The sequence below is a fragment of the Lepidochelys kempii genome, chromosome 24 (genome assembly GCF_965140285.1).
Source record: "Lepidochelys kempii isolate rLepKem1 chromosome 24, rLepKem1.hap1, whole genome shotgun sequence".
Classification (NCBI taxonomy): Eukaryota; Metazoa; Chordata; order Testudines; family Cheloniidae; genus Lepidochelys; species Lepidochelys kempii.
The window spans coordinates 14,314,660-14,331,533 of record NC_136403.1 but is presented as its reverse complement, the minus strand read 5'-3'; the positions used below and the strand labels follow the sequence as shown (position 1 = coordinate 14,331,533).

The window sequence follows — 16,874 nt, the reverse complement described above, 5'->3', positions numbered from 1 at the left end:
ATGCTCAGTGGGGGGTGATCACGCACCTCACATCCCCCACACATCCCCTCCTGCCCCACCCTCACGCTGACCTCTCACATTTCTGTCTTACAGCGACTGCCCGACGGGCCAGTTCCTTGCAACGCTCTGCCAAGGTATGAAGCCCTCAGCCCTGGGCATAGCTCCATCCAACACCCCGTCCTTCCATCCATCCACCCACTTCCATACCCAGCCAGCCATCTACCGACCCATGCATTTCAGCACTGACATACCCGCTATCATAGAATCATAGAATCATAGAATATCAGGGTTGGAAGGGACCCCAGAAGGTCATCTAGTCCAACCCCCTGCTCAAAGCAGGACCAATTCCCAGTTAAATCATCCCAGCCAGGGCTTTGTCAAGCCTGACCTTAAAAACCTCTAAGGAAGGAGATTCTACCACCTCCCTAGGTAACGCATTCCAGTGTTTCACCACCCTCTTAGTGAAAAAGTTTTTCCTAATATCCAATCTAAACCTCCCCCACTGCAACTTGAGACCATTACTCCTCGTTCTGTCATCTGCTACCATTGAGAACAGTCTAGAGCCATCCTCTTTGGAACCCCCTTTCAGGTAGTTGAAAGCAGCTATCAAATCCCCCCTCATTCTTCTCTTCTGCAGGCTAAACAATCCCAGCTCCCTCAGCCTCTCCTCATAAGTCATGTGTTCCAGTCCCCTAATCATTTTTGTTGCCCTTCGCTGGACTCTCTCCAATTTATCCACATCCTTCTTGAAGTGTGGGGCCCAAAACTGGACACAGTACTCCAGATGAGGCCTCACCAATGTCGAATAGAGGGGAACGATCACGTCCCTCGATCTGCTCGCTATGCCCCTACTTATACATCCCAAAATGCCATTGGCCTTCTTGGCAACAAGGGCACACTGCTGACTCATATCCAACTTCTCGTCCACTGTCACCCCTAGGTCCTTTTCCGCAGAACTGCTGCCTAGCCATTCGGTCCCTAGTCTGTAGCTGTGCATTGGGTTCTTCCGTCCTAAGTGCAGGACCCTGCACTTATCCTTATTGAACCTCATCAGATTCCTTTTGGCCCAATCTTCCAATTGGTCTAGGTCCTTCTGTATCCTATCCCTCCCCTCCAGCGTATCTACCACTCCTCCCAGTTTAGTATCATCCGCAAATTTGCTGAGAGTGCAATCCACATCATCCTCCAGATCATTTATGAAGATATTGAATAAAACCGGCCCCAGGACCGACCCTTGGGGCACTCCACTTGATACTGGCTGCCAACTAGACATGGAGCCATTGATCACTACCCGTTGAGCCCGACAATCTAGCCAGCTTTCTACCCACCTTATAGTGCATTCATCCAGCCCATACTTCCTTAACTTGGTGACAAGAATACTATGGGAGACCGTGTCAAAAGCTTTGCTAAAGTCAAGAAACAATACATCCACTGCTTTCCCTTCATCCACAGAACCAGTAATCTCATCATAGAAGGCGATTAGATTAGTCAGGCATGACCTTCCCTTGGTGAATCCATGCTGGCTGTATCCATCTAACTATCTCCACATTCACCATCCATCCATCCACCTCCATACCCACCCAGCCAGCCAGCCATCTACCCACCCATCCATCTCCACAACTATACACACCCTATCCATCCATTCATCTCCACACCCACTGTCCATCGCTCCCTCCATCTCTAATCCACACCCCGTCCATCCATCCATTCATCCACTATCCATCCATCTCCATTCCACACCCCCTCCATCCATCCATCCATCTCCATACCAACCCATCCATCCATCTCCACAACTACACCCCCACTATCTGTCCATCCATGCCTCATTCATCTCCATTCCACACCCCCTCCATCCATACACCCATCCACCTCCATACCCACCCAGACAGACAGCCATCTACCCACCCATTCATCTACACACCCAGTATCCAGCTAGCCAGCCACCCATCCACTATCCATCTACCCATCCGTCCACCTCCATACCCAGCCAGCCATCTACCCACCCATCCATCTCCATACCTACACACCCCCATCGATCCATCCATCCACCTCTGTACCCACCCTCCACAGTTCCTCCATTCACCCATGTCCACACCTACACCCCCCATCCTTCCTTCTCTCCAGCCACCCCTCTGTTCATCTCTCCTGTACAAACCTGTCTGTGGGTTCATCCCCATGCATACCACTCTCTCTCTAGTCAGTGCTCATCATAACCAGCCCAAATTAGAGCTGGTTGAAGTATTTATTTTTTATTTCCAAGGGAAATTAACAGTTTTCAGGGAAGTGTCAGACTGCAGAGCGTTTGGGTTCTGAACGTGGCCGCAGTGCTCGTGGGCAGTGCAGCTCAGTTGCCTCCTGTCCCCTGGTCTTGTCTGTGGGCTGAGACACCCTGAGGTACCAGAGCCAGGGACTCCCAGGGTACACGTCAGTCTCTCTGGGACAGGAACGTTGGGTTTTCAACCAGAGCAGAGGCTTTTCCTGAGAAATTTCACTTTGTCAAAAACTCAAATTTCCACTGAGTCCAATGAAGCTACGGCCAACTGACATGGGCTGGGGGTCTGGCCCCATTGAGTCCAGTGGAGCTACGGCCGATTGACCCCAGCTGGGATCTGACCCCACTGACGCCAATGGGATCTGGACCCATTGACTCCAGCAAGTTAAAGAAATATGGGCTGGATGAATGGACTATAAGGTGGATAGAAAGCTGGCTAGATCATCAGGCTCAACGGGTAGGATCAATGGCTCCATGTCTAGTTGGCAGCCGGTATCAAGTGGAGTGCCCCAAGGGTTGGTTCTTGGGCCGGTTTTGTTTAATATCTTCCTAAATGATCTGGAGGATGGCGTGGATTGCACCCTCAGCAAGTTTGCAGATGACACTAAACTGGGAGGAGAGGTAGATACGCTGGAGGGCAGGGATAGGATACAAAGGGACCTAGACAAATTGGAGGATTGGGCCAAAAGAAATCTGATGAGGTTCAACAAGGACAAGTGCAGAGTCCTGCACTTAGGACGGAAGAATCCCATGCACCGCTACAGACTAGGGACCGAATGGCTCGGCAGCAGTTCTGCAGAAAAGGATTTAGGGGTTACAGTGGAGAGAAGCTGGATATGAGTCAGCAGTGTGCCCTTGTTGCCAAGAAGGCCAACGGCATTTGGGGCTGTATAAGTAGGGGCATTGCCAGCAGATCGAGGGACGTGATCGTTCCCCTCTATTCAACACTGGTGAGGCCTCATCTGGAGTTCTGTGTCCAGTTTTGGGCCCTACACTACACGAAGGATGTGGAAAAATTGGAGAGAGTCCAGCGGAGGGCAACAAAAATGATTAGGGGACTGGAACACATGAGTTATGAGGAGAGACTGAGGGAACCAGGATTGTTTAGTTTGCAAAAGAGAAGAATGAGGGGGGATTGGGGGAGGGGGATAGCTCAGTGGTTTGACAATTGGCCTGCTAAACCCAGGGTTGTGAGTTCAATTCTTGAGGGGGCCATTTAGGCATCTGGGGCAAAAATTGGGGATTGGTCCTGCTTTGAGCAGGGGGTGGGACTAGATGACCTCCTGAGGTCCCTTCCAACCCTGAGATTCTATGATTCTGTGGCCGACTGACCCCAACTGGGATCTGACCCCATTGACTCCAGTGGAGCTACGGCCCATTGACCCCAGCTGGAGGTCTGGTGGAACGAGCTCGGGGCCCTATTGTGATCTGCACAGGCACTTCCTGGGCTTGCAGTTTCCAGTTAAAACAGCCAAGAGCCAGCGTGGAAGAAGCTAGAGGATAAAATGCAGCCTCCAGAGTTACCCAGGAAACCTCCCTTGGCGTCAGGGTGGGAGGGGGGTCACCTGGGGCTGCCCCACTGGTTACCCCTGGGACCGTGCTGGGGGAGTGGCCAAGGCCCCCGGGGTGGCTGTGGGGGCAGGGTGGGGGCTTGGTGCTGTCTCCCCCTGGTGGTTGCGGCGGGGGGTGGCTGGCACTGACTGGCGTGTCCCCTGCAGACTGCGGGCGCAGGAAGCTGTCTGTTGACCGGATCGTGGGGGGCCAGGACGCCAGTCTGGGCAAGTGGCCATGGCAGGTCAGCCTGCGTTATGACGGAACCCACCTCTGCGGCGGCTCCATCATCTCCAGCCAGTGGGTTGTCACTGCCGCACACTGCTTCCCTGAGTGAGTGCCCAGCACCAAGCGCGGATGGAACCCAGGAGTCCTGCCTTCAGCCCTGCCCCCCTGCTCTAACCACAAAACCCCACTTCCCTCCCAGAGCTGGGGATAGATCCCAGGAGTCCTGGCTCCCAGTGCCCCCACGTTCTAACCACGAGACCCCACACTCCTGTCAGAGCCAGAGAGAGAACCCAGGAGTCCTGCCTCCCAGCTCTCAGCAGCAGCCCCATCCCAGGTGCCCCGCCTAGCCCCCTGATGCACCGTCTCTGTCTGTCCATCCCCGCAGGAGAAACCGGGTGGTGAGCCGCTGGCGGGTTTTCTCAGGCGCCATCTCTCAGGTGTCCAGCAGGGGGCAGCAGGCGGGGGTGACGGGCGTGGTGTACCACGCGGGCTACCTTCCCTTCCTGGACCCCAACAGCGAGGAGAATGGCAACGACATTGCGCTGGTGCACCTGGCCGCGCCCCTCAGCTTCACCGGTGCGTGGGGAGCGTGGGGCGCCCGGCCGGGGACCTGGGACCTCGCGCTGCAGGGAGCCACCCGTGGGGGCTTTGTGCGCGGGTGGTCGCGTGAGCGGGTTAGGGACGCCGGGGTGTGTCGCAGTTGTGTGGGGGTGAGGGGTGTCTGTAGTGTGTGCGCGGTGTGCATTTACCTACCAGTGTGTGGGGTCCGTGTAAGGCGTGTGGCGTGTGTGTGTGTGTGGGGGGGCATTTATCTGCGTGCATAGCGCGATGGGTTCGAGTCGTGTGCGTGTTGTGTGTATAGTGTGCGGTGTGTGTGTTGTGCATGTGGCTGTGTGGCGTGCAACCCTTGTCTATGCCTCATGCCCAGACTCTGTCTCCCCAGAGGACGTCCAGCCCGTCTGCCTCCCGGCGCTGGGGCAGCCCCTCCTGGACGGCAAGGTCTGCACCGTGACCGGCTGGGGCAACACGCAGTACTACGGTGAGTGTGTGACTGCCCCCATCCCCATGGGGCACAGCCCCACCCCTAGACATGGCCCCGCCCCTTCCTGTGGGCAACCAGGGGGAGGGGCCCTCATCAGGGTCACACAGCTGGGGGGCTGGGGATGGAGGAAGATGGGCCATTTGGCAACAGAGACCTGTGTTAGAGGCTCCGCTAGGGTTGCCAACTTTCTAATTCCTGGTAACCAGACCCCCATGGCCCCACCCCACTCCACCTGTTCCCCAGGGCCCACCCTCATCGCCCCTTCTCCCCCTCTGGTTGCTCACTGGATCCTCTCAATGGGGTTGGGGTGCAGGAGGGGGTGAGGGCTCTGGTTGGAGGTGCAGGCTCTGGGGTGGGGCAGGGGACAAGGCGGTTGGGGTGTGGGAGCAAGCTCAGGGCTGGGGCAGGGGGTTGGGTGCAGCAGGGCTAAGGCAGGCTCCCTACCTGCCCTGGCTCCGCGCTGCTCCCGGAAGCGGCCGGCACGTCCCTGCAGCCCCTAGGCAGAGGGGCCAGGGGGCTCTTAACGCTGCCCATACCCACAGGCATTGACCCCGCAACTCCCACTGGCCCCCTGACCAATGGGAGCTGCAGGGGTAATGCCTGTGGGCTCTGGCAGTGTGTGGCGCTTCCCTGATCACCCCTGTGCCTAGGGGCCTCAGGGACATGCTGGCCACTTCCGGGAGCAGCGCAGAGCCAGGGCAGGCAGGGAGCCTGCCTTAGCCCCGCTGCGCCGCCGACTGGACTTTTAATGGCCCGGTTAGCGGTGCTGACCGGAGCCTCCAGGGTCCCTTTTCGACCGGGCATTCCGCTTGAAAACTGGACCTTAGTAACCCTAGCCTCCCCCCGGCCCATGGTAACCGGGCTTTTGGTTTGGATGCCATTTAGGGTTGTCAGGTCCCCCAAAACCAGGCACCTGATAACCCTAAATGGCACCCAGACGCAGAAACCAAAAACCAGGTAAAAACTGGATGGGTAGCAATGCTAGGCTCCGCCCATGGAGAGGGGCTTCCCAAGATGCCACCCAGAGCAACCCATGATATCCTGACCCCAAGAACCAAGTTCAGGAAAGCCCACCCCCATGGGGGCGCACCAATCCGGAGGTCCCTCCTCTATAGGGATGGGTGCCAGTGTTCAGATGCTGGTGTGGATGCTAGGCAGGTGAGGTGCCAGGGTTCAGGTGGAGGCATATAGTGGGCAGGTGTGTGTGTGTGGGGGGAGTTACAGTTCAAGTGCCAGGGCAGTTGCTGGGGGAATGGGCAGGGGTGGGAGCTAGGTGGGCAGAAGCTGGGTTCTGGGGGGTGGGGTGGGTGCTGGGTAGGTGGGGGCTGGGTGCAGGGGCGGGTGGGCACTGGGTTCTGGGTGGGGAGAAGTAAGACGGGCAGGGGCTGGGTGCAGGCAAGTGGATGCTGGGTGGGCAGGGGTGGGGTGGGGGGCAGATGTGGGGCAGGCAGAAGCTGGGATGGGGCGGGATGCCCTGGGGGGGGCGGCAGTTGGGTTTTGGCAGGGCAGGTGGGGGCATGGCGGGGGACCCCATGCCCACTCTTCCCTCCCCTTATCCCCCAGGGCAGCAGTCCAGCATCCTGCAGGAGGCCTCTGTGCCCATCATCAGCACCGCACTGTGCAACTCGCCTGAGTACTACGGCAACCAGATCCGCCCCCGCATGTTCTGCGCTGGCTATGCCGAGGGTGGCACCGATGCCTGCCAGGTGGGGCCGGCCGGGGCGGGCAGGGCAGGTGGGCAGTAGGGGCCAGTGTCAGGGCACTGACTTCTTTGTTGTCTCCCTCCCGGCAGGGTGACAGCGGGGGGCCCTTTGTGTGTGAGGACGGCATCTCCCGCACCCCCCGCTGGCGGCTCTGCGGCGTGGTCAGCTGGGGCACCGGCTGCGCCCTGCCCCAAAAGCCGGGGGTCTACACCAGGGTTGGCGCCTTCCACGACTGGATCCACCAGGCCATGAAGGTGTGTGGGGCAGGGATGGTCCCTCCATTTATCGTCCCTTTCAGTCTATTCTCCCTGAGGGGGGTGGGATCCCCCAGTCTGACCCCCCCATCCCTCCTACTCTGGCCTCCTGGAGGCAGGAGGGATCATCCCTCCAGTGTATTTGCAGGGGGGTGGCATTGCCACCCCCTCCCCAGCCTGGATCCGCCCCGGTCTGTCCCACCCCAGCTGTGCCAGCCCCTGATGCCCGTGTCTCTCTCTGCAGACTCACTCCCTGGCCAGCGGGATCGTTTCCCAGCACTGACCCCTGCTGCCCAGGTTCCCGCACTACGGAGTTACGCCAGCCCTCCCCTCGCCCCCCAAGCCAGACAGACGCTGCCCCCTCCATTCCAGCCACGAGGGGCAGCTGTTCCTACATGACCTACTGGACCTTGCAACCCAATGACCTTCGACCTCTGACCCCCACAGCGCCTTGTCTGCGTTACTGGAATGAGAGTAGGGTGACCAGACAGCAAACGTGAAAAATCGGGATGGGGGTGGAGGGTAATAGGAGCCTATATAAGGAAAAGACCCCAAAATCGGGACTGTCCCTATAAAATCAGGACATCTGGTCACCCTAAATGCGAGTGTGGGTGGGGGCTGGGGAGGAATGGGCCAGATCCACCTATCACAATGCAGTGTGGCCCTTTAAGCCACCACCCACCAATGGTGGACTTATAGATCCACTATCATAATACAGCACCGGCCCTCTAAGACCCCACCTGCCAATGGGGTTTTCTAGCTCCACCTATCACAATGCAGCGTGGCCCTTTAAGCCTCCACCTGCCAATGGGGGTTTTCTAGCTCCACCTATCACAATGCAGCGTGGCCCTTTAAGCCTCCACCCTCCAATGGGTTCTACAGCTATGGCTGCTCCAGGGCCTGCTGGAGTTCTTCATCCCCGGAGCAAGGGGGCGGGGGCTGGAAAAGAGCTTCTCTGTGATTGGTTAACAATGGTGGGAGAGCCTGCATAGGCCACACCCTCTGCCACCATCAGCCAACCAGGGTGGAGCTGCCTGGCCTTAACCCCTGCAGTTCTGGGCAAAAGCAGACCCATCAGCCTGGGGCTCTCCAGTGCCAGCAGCTCAGCCCTGTGGGTGATGGGGGATTAGATCCTGACTCACAGCCCTGGGAGGAATCCTAATACACAGCCCTGGGGGGGCTGAGACAAAGCCCTGCGTGGGGTGAAGTAGACCCTGACCCACACCCTGGGAGGAATCCTAATACACAGCTCTGGGGGCTGCTGGACACATGGGTCCAGAGCTGATGCCCCAAACCAGGACAGAGCCTCCCCCTGCCCCAGCAGAGCCCCAGAGGCGTAGGGAGTGCTGCCCTCACCCCTGCCAGGCTGCCCCCTTCCCAGTGGGTGCCCACACCTCCAGGGGCTGGGAGCCTCCCTCCCAGCACCGGGTCCAGGGTTGCCAACAGCAAATCCACCCCGCCCCCTTAACACCCCCATGGGTAGCACTGCTCCCAGCTGGACCCACCTCCTATGATTGCCTGCCTCAGCAATTGGTCCTTGGGGGCTGGGAAGGGACCAGGGCTCCCCTTGCATCTATGTGGGGCCCCAGGCTGAGCCCCCTGCATCCCAGGGGGCTGAGTATGGAGGGTCATGTCTAGCGAGCACAGCACTGGTTGGAACACACCCTGCTCAGGTGGTCTGGGCATTGGTCAAAGGAGTGTACGTGGGGTGGGAACCCCATAGCAGGGATTGGGGAGGGCAGGGGGAACAGCTTGGCTTAGAGAGGTGAATGTACACACAGAACAGGTCCCATGCTCTCCAGCAGGGGGCAGTAGGGAGGGACACACAGAGCAGGGCCCATCCCCTCCAGTAGGGGGCAGCACCCGTGTGTGCGTGCACACACACACACACACACACACACAGAGCAGGGCCCCTCCCTTCCAGTAGGGGGCAGCACCTGTGTGTGCGTGCACACACACACACACACACACACACACACACACAGAGCAGGGCCCCTCCCTTCCAGCAGAGGGCAGCAGGGACAGGGACACACACTATCCCATTCTAACCTGGACACACACAACCACCCACCAGCACACTATACACCTGCCGCATCCCTGCTACACAAACTCTCACGGATCCCCCCGACCCCCGACCCCCAGCCCGGCTCAGTGGGTGACACCTGGGAGCCTGCGCAATCCGGCTGGGAGGGCGGGGGCTCCTGTACATAGCTTATTGCATTAGCTCCTCTCCCCCAGGCCTTGGGGGCGAGTCTCTCTTGTTGTATATGTTTGCACAGTGATCGCTGCAATGAAAAATAAACACCGTTTTGATTAGACACGTCTGGGACTCCCCCCCCGCGGCTCCAGAGCACATTTGCTTAGGAGGTCACTAACCCTGGCAGCTGAGGCCTTGGCCAGTGCGGGCCCAGGGGTTCATCGCTGTGGACTGGGGACGGAGGCAGGCGGCTGTCCCAAGTTCCCACCTGCCAGGCAGTCGGGCGCGGAGACAGCCTTGCCTCGCACCAACTGCCCTATGGCCCTTCGCTCAGCCAACGTCCTCTGCTCTGCCATGATACGGGGCTAGCCTGGATCGCCGCTTAAAGTTTCCCTCGTCTGCCTTCAGAGAGTGCAAGGCCAGCAGGGCTCAATGGGATCAGCTAGTCTGGCCCCCCGGCCTCGCGCAGGCCACAGAACGGCCCCACAATCCTTTTGAGAGCCAAGTGGTTAGAAAAAACACTCCGTCCGCTGCAGAATCCCCCCGGTTAATCACGGAGTGGGCCAAAGGTTAATCCCTCTCTGTGCTGGAGTCACAGGTCCGATGCTCTGGAACTGCTCTGTATGAAGCCAGCCAGGACTCTGGGGTGGTGGGACTTCCCTCAGGGCTTGCTGTCCAGAGCAAAAAGCCTCCTTGGCTTCGGCCTTCCTGGTCTGACCTCGGAGCATTCAGCACCCCTGTTCGCACCCTGCACTTCCCCTGGGCGGGTCCACTGGTCGGGACCCCTGGGGAAGCCAGAGGGCCCTGCACCCCCCCACTCTGTAGCCAGCTGTGCCTCTCAGCCAGTGTAAAACAGAAGGTTTATTCGTCGACAGGAACACAGCGTAGGACAGAGCTTGTTAGCACAGGAATCAGTGACTTTCAGCAAAGTCCAATTTGTGGGCACCCCGGGCTGGATGCCCTGGACACCCCGCTCTGAGTCCCCAACAGGAGACTGCCCAGGGACCCAGCCTCTGACATGCCCACTGTCCCTCCTCCGGTCTTTGTCTTGCATCCCAGGCAAAGTGTCACCTGGTCACATCCCCCTCCTGGGTCTCAGGTTATGAAGGGCAACTGCCACCACTTATGTGCGGGCAGCTGGAGCCTCTTCACCTGTCCCCAGGGCTTCAGCAAAAGTCACACACCCTTATTCCCACCACCTAGGCACTGCTGCAATACACGGGGGAAACTGACACACACACTATTCTTACAAAACAGTAAGGTTCACATACAACATCACAAGGGAAACCCCCCACTTTGTCACACTTTCACCCAGGGTCGGGGATGATGGGTGAGCTTGGCCGAGTTAGGACTTTGCCCCTGTCAAGGTTCCTTCCCCACTCTGAACTCTAGGGTACAGATGTGGGGACCTGCATGAAAAACCCCCTAAGCTTATTTTTATCAGCTTAGGTTAAAACTTCCCCAAGGTACAAACTATTTTACCTTTTGCCCTTGGACTTAATTGCTGCCACCACGAAGCGTCTAACAAATATATAACAGGGAAAGAGCCCGCTTGGAAACGTCTTTCCCTCCAAAATCCTCCCCAAACCCTACACCCCCTTTCCTGGGGAAGGCTTGATAAAAAATCCTCACCAATTTGCATAGGTGAGCACAGACCCAAATCTTTGGATCTTAAGAACAATGAAAAAAGCCATCAGGTTCTTAAAAGAAGAATTTTAATTGAAGAAAAAGTAAAAGAATCACCTCTGTAAAATCAGGATGGTAAATACCTTACAGGGTAATCAGATTCAAAACATAGAGAATCCCTCTAGGCAAAACCTTAAGTTACAAAAAGACACAAAAACAGGAGTATACATTCCATTCAGCACAAGTTATTTTATCAGCCATTTAAACAAAACAGATTCTAATGCATATCTAATTAGATTACTTATTAAGTTCTAAGACTCCATTCCTGTTCTGTTCCTGGACAAAAACATCCCACAGACAGAGAGACCCTTTGTTTCTCCCCTCTCAGGCTTTGAAAGTATCTTGTCTCCTCATTGGTCATTTTGGTCAGATGCCAGTGAGGTTATCCTAGCACCAGCACTTTTCCCTTCGTAGTAGACACCTTCAGGGCGCTCAGCGTCATCTCCTCCCTGGGCTGTATCATAGAATATCAGGGTCGGAAGGGACCTCAGGAGATCATCTAGTCCAACCCCCTGCTTAAAGCAGGGCCAATGCCCAATTTTTGCCCCAGATTTCTAAATGGCCCCCTCAAGGATTGAGCTCACAACCCTGGGTTTAGCAGGCCAATGCTCAAACCATTGAGCTATCCCTCCCCCCCAAACTGACACACCTTTAATTCTCTGGAATAAAAGGGCTTTAGGGAATTAATATGGTACACCTTAGGCTTTCGGTTGGAGGTGGGGAATGCTATGAGATAATTAACAGCTCCCAGGCGCTCCTGGACTGTGAATGGACCTTCCCACGAGGCTTCCATTTTATGGGCCTGGAGCGCCTTTAAGACCATGACCTGGTCTCCTACTTTGAAGGAACGCTCTCTGGCATGTTTATTATACCAGGCTTTTTACTCTTTTTGAGCATCCTGTAGGTTTTCTTTAGCAAGGGCTAGAGAGGTTTGGAGGGTGTTTTGTAGGTTGGTTACAAAGTCCAGAATGTTAGTTCCTGGAGAAGGTGTAAATCCCTCCCATTGCTGCTTCACCAACTGTAATGGCCCCTTAACCTCACGGCCATATACAAGTTCAAATGGGGAAAACCCTAAACTGGGATGGGGTACAGCTCTGTAGGCAAAGAGCAACTGCTGCAACACTAGGTCCCAATCATTGGAGTGCTCATTTACAAATTTACATATCATGGCCCCCAAAGTCCCATGAAATTTCTCCACCAGGCCATTTGTTTGATGATGGTAAGGGGTGGCAACCAAGTGATTCACCCCATGAGCTTCCCAAAGACTTTCTATAGTTCCTGCCAGGAAATTAGTTCCTGCATCTGTGAGGTTGTTGGAGGGCCAACCTACCCTGGCAAAAATGTCTGCTAGTGCCTGGCACATACTTTTAGCCCTGGTGTTGCTTAGAGCTACTGCTTCTGGCCATCGGGTGGCAAAATCCATGAAAGTCAGTATGTACTGCTTTCCTCTGGGTGTCTTTTTCGGAAAAGAATACAGACTAACACGGCTGTTACTCTGAAACCTGTCATTATGCAAGGCACTGCATTTAGCCGTATGGAGTGGAAATCTATCAACTGCATGAAAAAACTTGTACAGATACAGACAGACATCATCTTCCTTTCCAAATGCAAACAGATGGACATCGTACCAAAAGGACTGAAGGTAAAAAATCCATTACAATCTACATACCACACAGACTATGCTGACAGCTTATGCCACATGCTCTCAAAGAAACTGCGGAATCACCTGATCAACATCCTCTACAGCAAACAGGGAAAGATTAAGAATGAGCTCTCAAAAATGGATACTCTCATAAAAAACCAACCTTCCACACAAACTTCCTCGTGGCTGGATTTTACTAAAACTAGACAAGCCATTTACAACGCACACTTTGCTTCTCTACAAAAGAAAAAGGACACTAAACTTTCTAAACTACTACATGCTACAAGGGGCCACAGCAATGGTTCCCTCAACCCACCTAGCAATATTGTTAACCTATCCAACTATACTCTCAGCCCAGCAGAAGGAGCTGTTCTATCTCGGGGCCTCTCCTTCTGCCCCTCCACCCCCACGAACATGATACAGTTCTGTGGTGACCTAGAATCCTATTTTCGACGTCTCCGACTCAAGGAATATTTCCAAAATACCTCTGAACAGCATACTAATCCACAGAGGTCTCCCAACCAACACTACAGAAAGAGGGATTCTAGGTGGACTCCTCCTGAAGGTCGAAACAGCAGACTGGACTTCTACATAGAGTGCTTCCGCCGACGTGCACGGGCTGAAATTGTGGAAAAGCAGCATCACTTGCCCCATAACCTCAGCCATGCGGAACGCAATGCCATCCACAGCCTCAGAAACAACTCTGACATCATAATCAAAAAGGCTGACAAAGGAGGTGCTGTTGTCGTCATGAATAGGTCGGAATATGAACAAGAGGCTGCTCGGCAGCTCTCCAACACGAGTTTCTACAAGCCATTACCCTCTGATCCCACTGAGAGTTACCAAAAGCAACTACAGCATTTGCTCAAGAAACTTCCTGAAAAAGCACAAGATCAAATCCGCACAGACACACCCCTGGAACCCCGACCTGGGATATTCTATCTACTACCCAAGATCCATAAACCTGGAAATCCTGGGCGCCCCATCATCTCAGGCATTGGCACCCTGACAGCAGGATTGTCTGGCTATGTAGACTCCCTCCTCAGGCCCTACGCTACCAGCACTCCCAGCTACCTTCGAGACACCACTGACTTCCTGAGGAAACTACAATCCATCGGTGATCTTCCTGATAACACCATCCTGGCCACTATGGATGTAGAAGCCCTCTACACCAACATTCCACACAAAGATGGACTACAAGCCGTCAAGAACACTATCCCCGATAATGTCACGGCTAACCTGGTGGCTGAACTTTGTGACTTTGTCCTTACCCATAACTACTTCACATTTGGGGACAATGTATACCTTCAGATCAGCGGCACTGCTATGGGTACCCGCATGGCCCCACAGTATGCCAACATTTTTATGGCTGATTTAGAACAACGCTTCCTCAGCTCTCGTCCCCTAAAGCCCCTACTCTACTTGCGCTATATTGATGACATCTTCATCATCTGGACCCATGGAAAAGAAGCCCTTGAGGAATTCCACCATGATTTCAACAATTTCCATCCCACCACCAACCTCAGCCTGGTCCAGTCCACACAAGAGATCCACTTCCTGGACACTACAGTGCTAATAAACAATGGTCACATAAACACCACCCTATACCGGAAACCTACTGACCGCTATTCCTACCTGCATGCCTCCAGCTTTCACCCTGACCACACCACACGATCCATCGTCTACAGCCAAGCTCTGCGATACAACCGCATTTGCTCCAACCCCTCAGACAGAGACAAACACCTACAAGATCTCTGTCAAGCTTTCTTACAACTACAATACCCACCTGCAGAAGTAAAGAAACAGATTGATAGAGCCAGAAGAGTTCCCAGAAGTTACCTACTACAGGACAGGCCTAACAAAGAAAATAACAGAACGCCACTAGCCGTCACCTTCAGCCCCCAACTAAAACCCCTCCAACGCATTATTAAGGATCTACAACCTATCCTAAAGGATGACCCAACACTCTCACAAATCTTGGGAGACAGGCCAGTCCTTGCCTACAGACAGCCCCACAACCTGAAGCAAATACTCACCAACAACCACATACCACACAACAGAACCACTAACCCAGGAACTTATCCTTGCAACAAAGCCCGTTGCCAACTGTGCCCACATATCTATTCAGGGGACACCATCACAGCGCCTAATAACATCAGCCACACTATCAGAGGCTCGTTCACCTGCACATCCACCAATGTGATATATGCCATCATGTGCCAGCAATGCCCCTCTGCCATGTACATTGGTCAAACTGGACAGTCTCTACGTAAAAGAATAAATGGACACAAATCAGATGTCAAGAATTATAACATTCATAAACCAGTCGGAGAACACTTCAATCTCTCTGGTCACGCGATCACAGACATGAAGGTCGCTATCTTAAAACAAAAAAACTTCAAATCCAGACTCCAGCGAGAAACTGCTGAATTGGAATTCATTTGCAAATTGGATACTATTAATTTAGGCTTAAATAGAGACTTGGAGTGGCTAAGTCATTATGCAAGGTAGCCTGTTTCCTCTTGTTTTTTCCTACCCCCCCCCCCAGATGTTCTGGTTTAACTTGGATTTTAACTTGAAGAGTGGTCAGTTTGGATGAGCTATTACCAGCAGGAGAGTGAGTTTGTGTGTGTATGGGGGTGGGGGGGATGTGAGAACCTGGATTTATGCAGGAAATAGCCCAGCTTAATTGTCATGCACATTGTGTAAAGAGTTATCACTTTGGATGGGCTATCACCAGCAGGAGAGTGAATTTGTGTGGGGGGGGTGGAGGGTGAGAAAACCTGGATTTGTGCTGGAAATCACTTTAGATAAGCTATTACCAGCAGGACAGTGGGGTGGGAATAGGTATTGTTTCATATTCTCTGTGTATATATAAAGCCTGCTGCAGTTTCCACGATATGCATCTGAAGAAGTGAGCTGTAGCTCACGAAAGCTTATGCTCTAATAAATTGGTTAGTCTCTAAGGTGCCACAAGTCCTCCTTTTCTTTTTGAGAATATCCACAGCTACTCGCTGAAATGGAACCTCAATGATGGGGCGTGGCTGGAGAGGGGCTTTGACCTGGTCTTGGGGTTTTCCCACTCTTTGGCATACCTCACAAGACCGGACATAAGTAGAGACATCCTTGCCCATTCCCTCCCAGTGGAATGACCTCCCCAAACGGTCTTTGGTCCTGTTCACCCCAGCATGGCCATTAGGATGATTGTGGGCTAAGCTCAAGAGCTTGACCCGGTACTTAGTTGGAACTACCAACTGTCTCTGAGGATGCCAGTCTCCCTGGTGTCCACCAGAAAGAGTTTCCTTGTATAAAAGTCCTCTTTCTACAACAAACCTGGATCGATTAGAAGAGCTGAGAGGCGGTGGGTTGCTCCGTGCCACCGTCCAAGCTCTCTGGAGGCTTTCATCTGCTTCCTGTTCGGTCTGGAACTGTTCCCTTGATGCTGGAGACATCGGTTCCTCATTGGATTGTGGACCTAGGCTTGGTCCCTCTGGAAGCGATGTAGGGGATGGGGCTGTTTCCGTTGACTGTGAACCGCTTTCCGCTGGGACACTCTGTTGGGGTTCAGGCTCCGGCTGAGCCTCTGGTGTAGGGTTATCTGCTGCTGCCTGTTCCCGTTCTGGGACTGGCTCTGTCTGGGTCTCTGGGACTGGATCCACTACTGCTGTTGCAGACGTTGGCATGGGGTCCGGGTCCATCACCTCTGACCGGGTCCTGGTAGAAGTTTCCGGAACAGAGCTAGGCGTGACAGCTTGCTTAGCCTGGCTGCAGGTGACCATTCCCACCCTCTTGGCTAGCTTCACATGATTGGCCAAGTCTTCCCCCAACAGCATGGGGATGGGATAATCATCATAGACTGCAAAAGTCCACATTCCTGACCAGCCCTTGTACTGGGCAGGCAACTTGGCTGTAGGCAAATTGAAAGAGTTGGACTTGAAGGGTTGAATCGTCACTTGGATCTCTGGGTTGATTAAATTGGGGTCCACTAAGGAAGCATGGATAGCTGACACTTGTGCTCTGGTGGCCCTCCATGCGGTGACCTTCTTCCCACCCACACTTACAGTTTCCCTCCGCTCCGAGGGTATCTGGGAGGCATCTGGGTCTGAGGACCTCTGGTGTGATTCCGGTGCAATGAACTGTAATCTGTTGGGGTTCTTGGGGCAGTTGGCCTTTACATGCCCCGGCTCGTTACATTTAAAACATCGTCCAGCTGACGGGTCACTGGGGTGAGGTGGGTTGCTGGAGAACGGTGTGGCGGGACGATAAAGTGTCTGGAGGGTTCTTTGGGGGTTAGGTGGG

At 54.4% G+C, this 16,874-nt stretch overlaps 1 protein-coding gene across 2 annotated transcripts in view; it reads left to right on the top strand.

Moving 5' to 3' along the window:
* HPN (hepsin) overlaps positions 1–12,637 on the top strand; it is a 30,816-nt gene extending 18,179 nt beyond the window's left edge. The window contains exons 7-13 of one of the 2 annotated variants that reach the window (XM_073322780.2): positions 94–134; positions 3,991–4,156; positions 4,437–4,627; positions 4,995–5,090; positions 6,657–6,799; positions 6,886–7,050; positions 12,451–12,637. In XM_073322780.2, the coding sequence (XP_073178881.1) occupies positions 94–134; positions 3,991–4,156; positions 4,437–4,627; positions 4,995–5,090; positions 6,657–6,799; positions 6,886–7,050; positions 12,451–12,495 (847 nt within the window). In that variant the 3' untranslated portion in view covers positions 12,496–12,637. Of the gene's footprint in view, positions 1–93; positions 135–3,990; positions 4,157–4,436; positions 4,628–4,994; positions 5,091–6,656; positions 6,800–6,885; positions 7,051–7,294; positions 9,369–12,450 lie in introns of those variants that run through there. The other variant, XM_073322781.2, reaches the window with a different exon arrangement.
* The last annotated feature ends 4,237 nt before the right edge of the window (positions 12,638–16,874 follow it).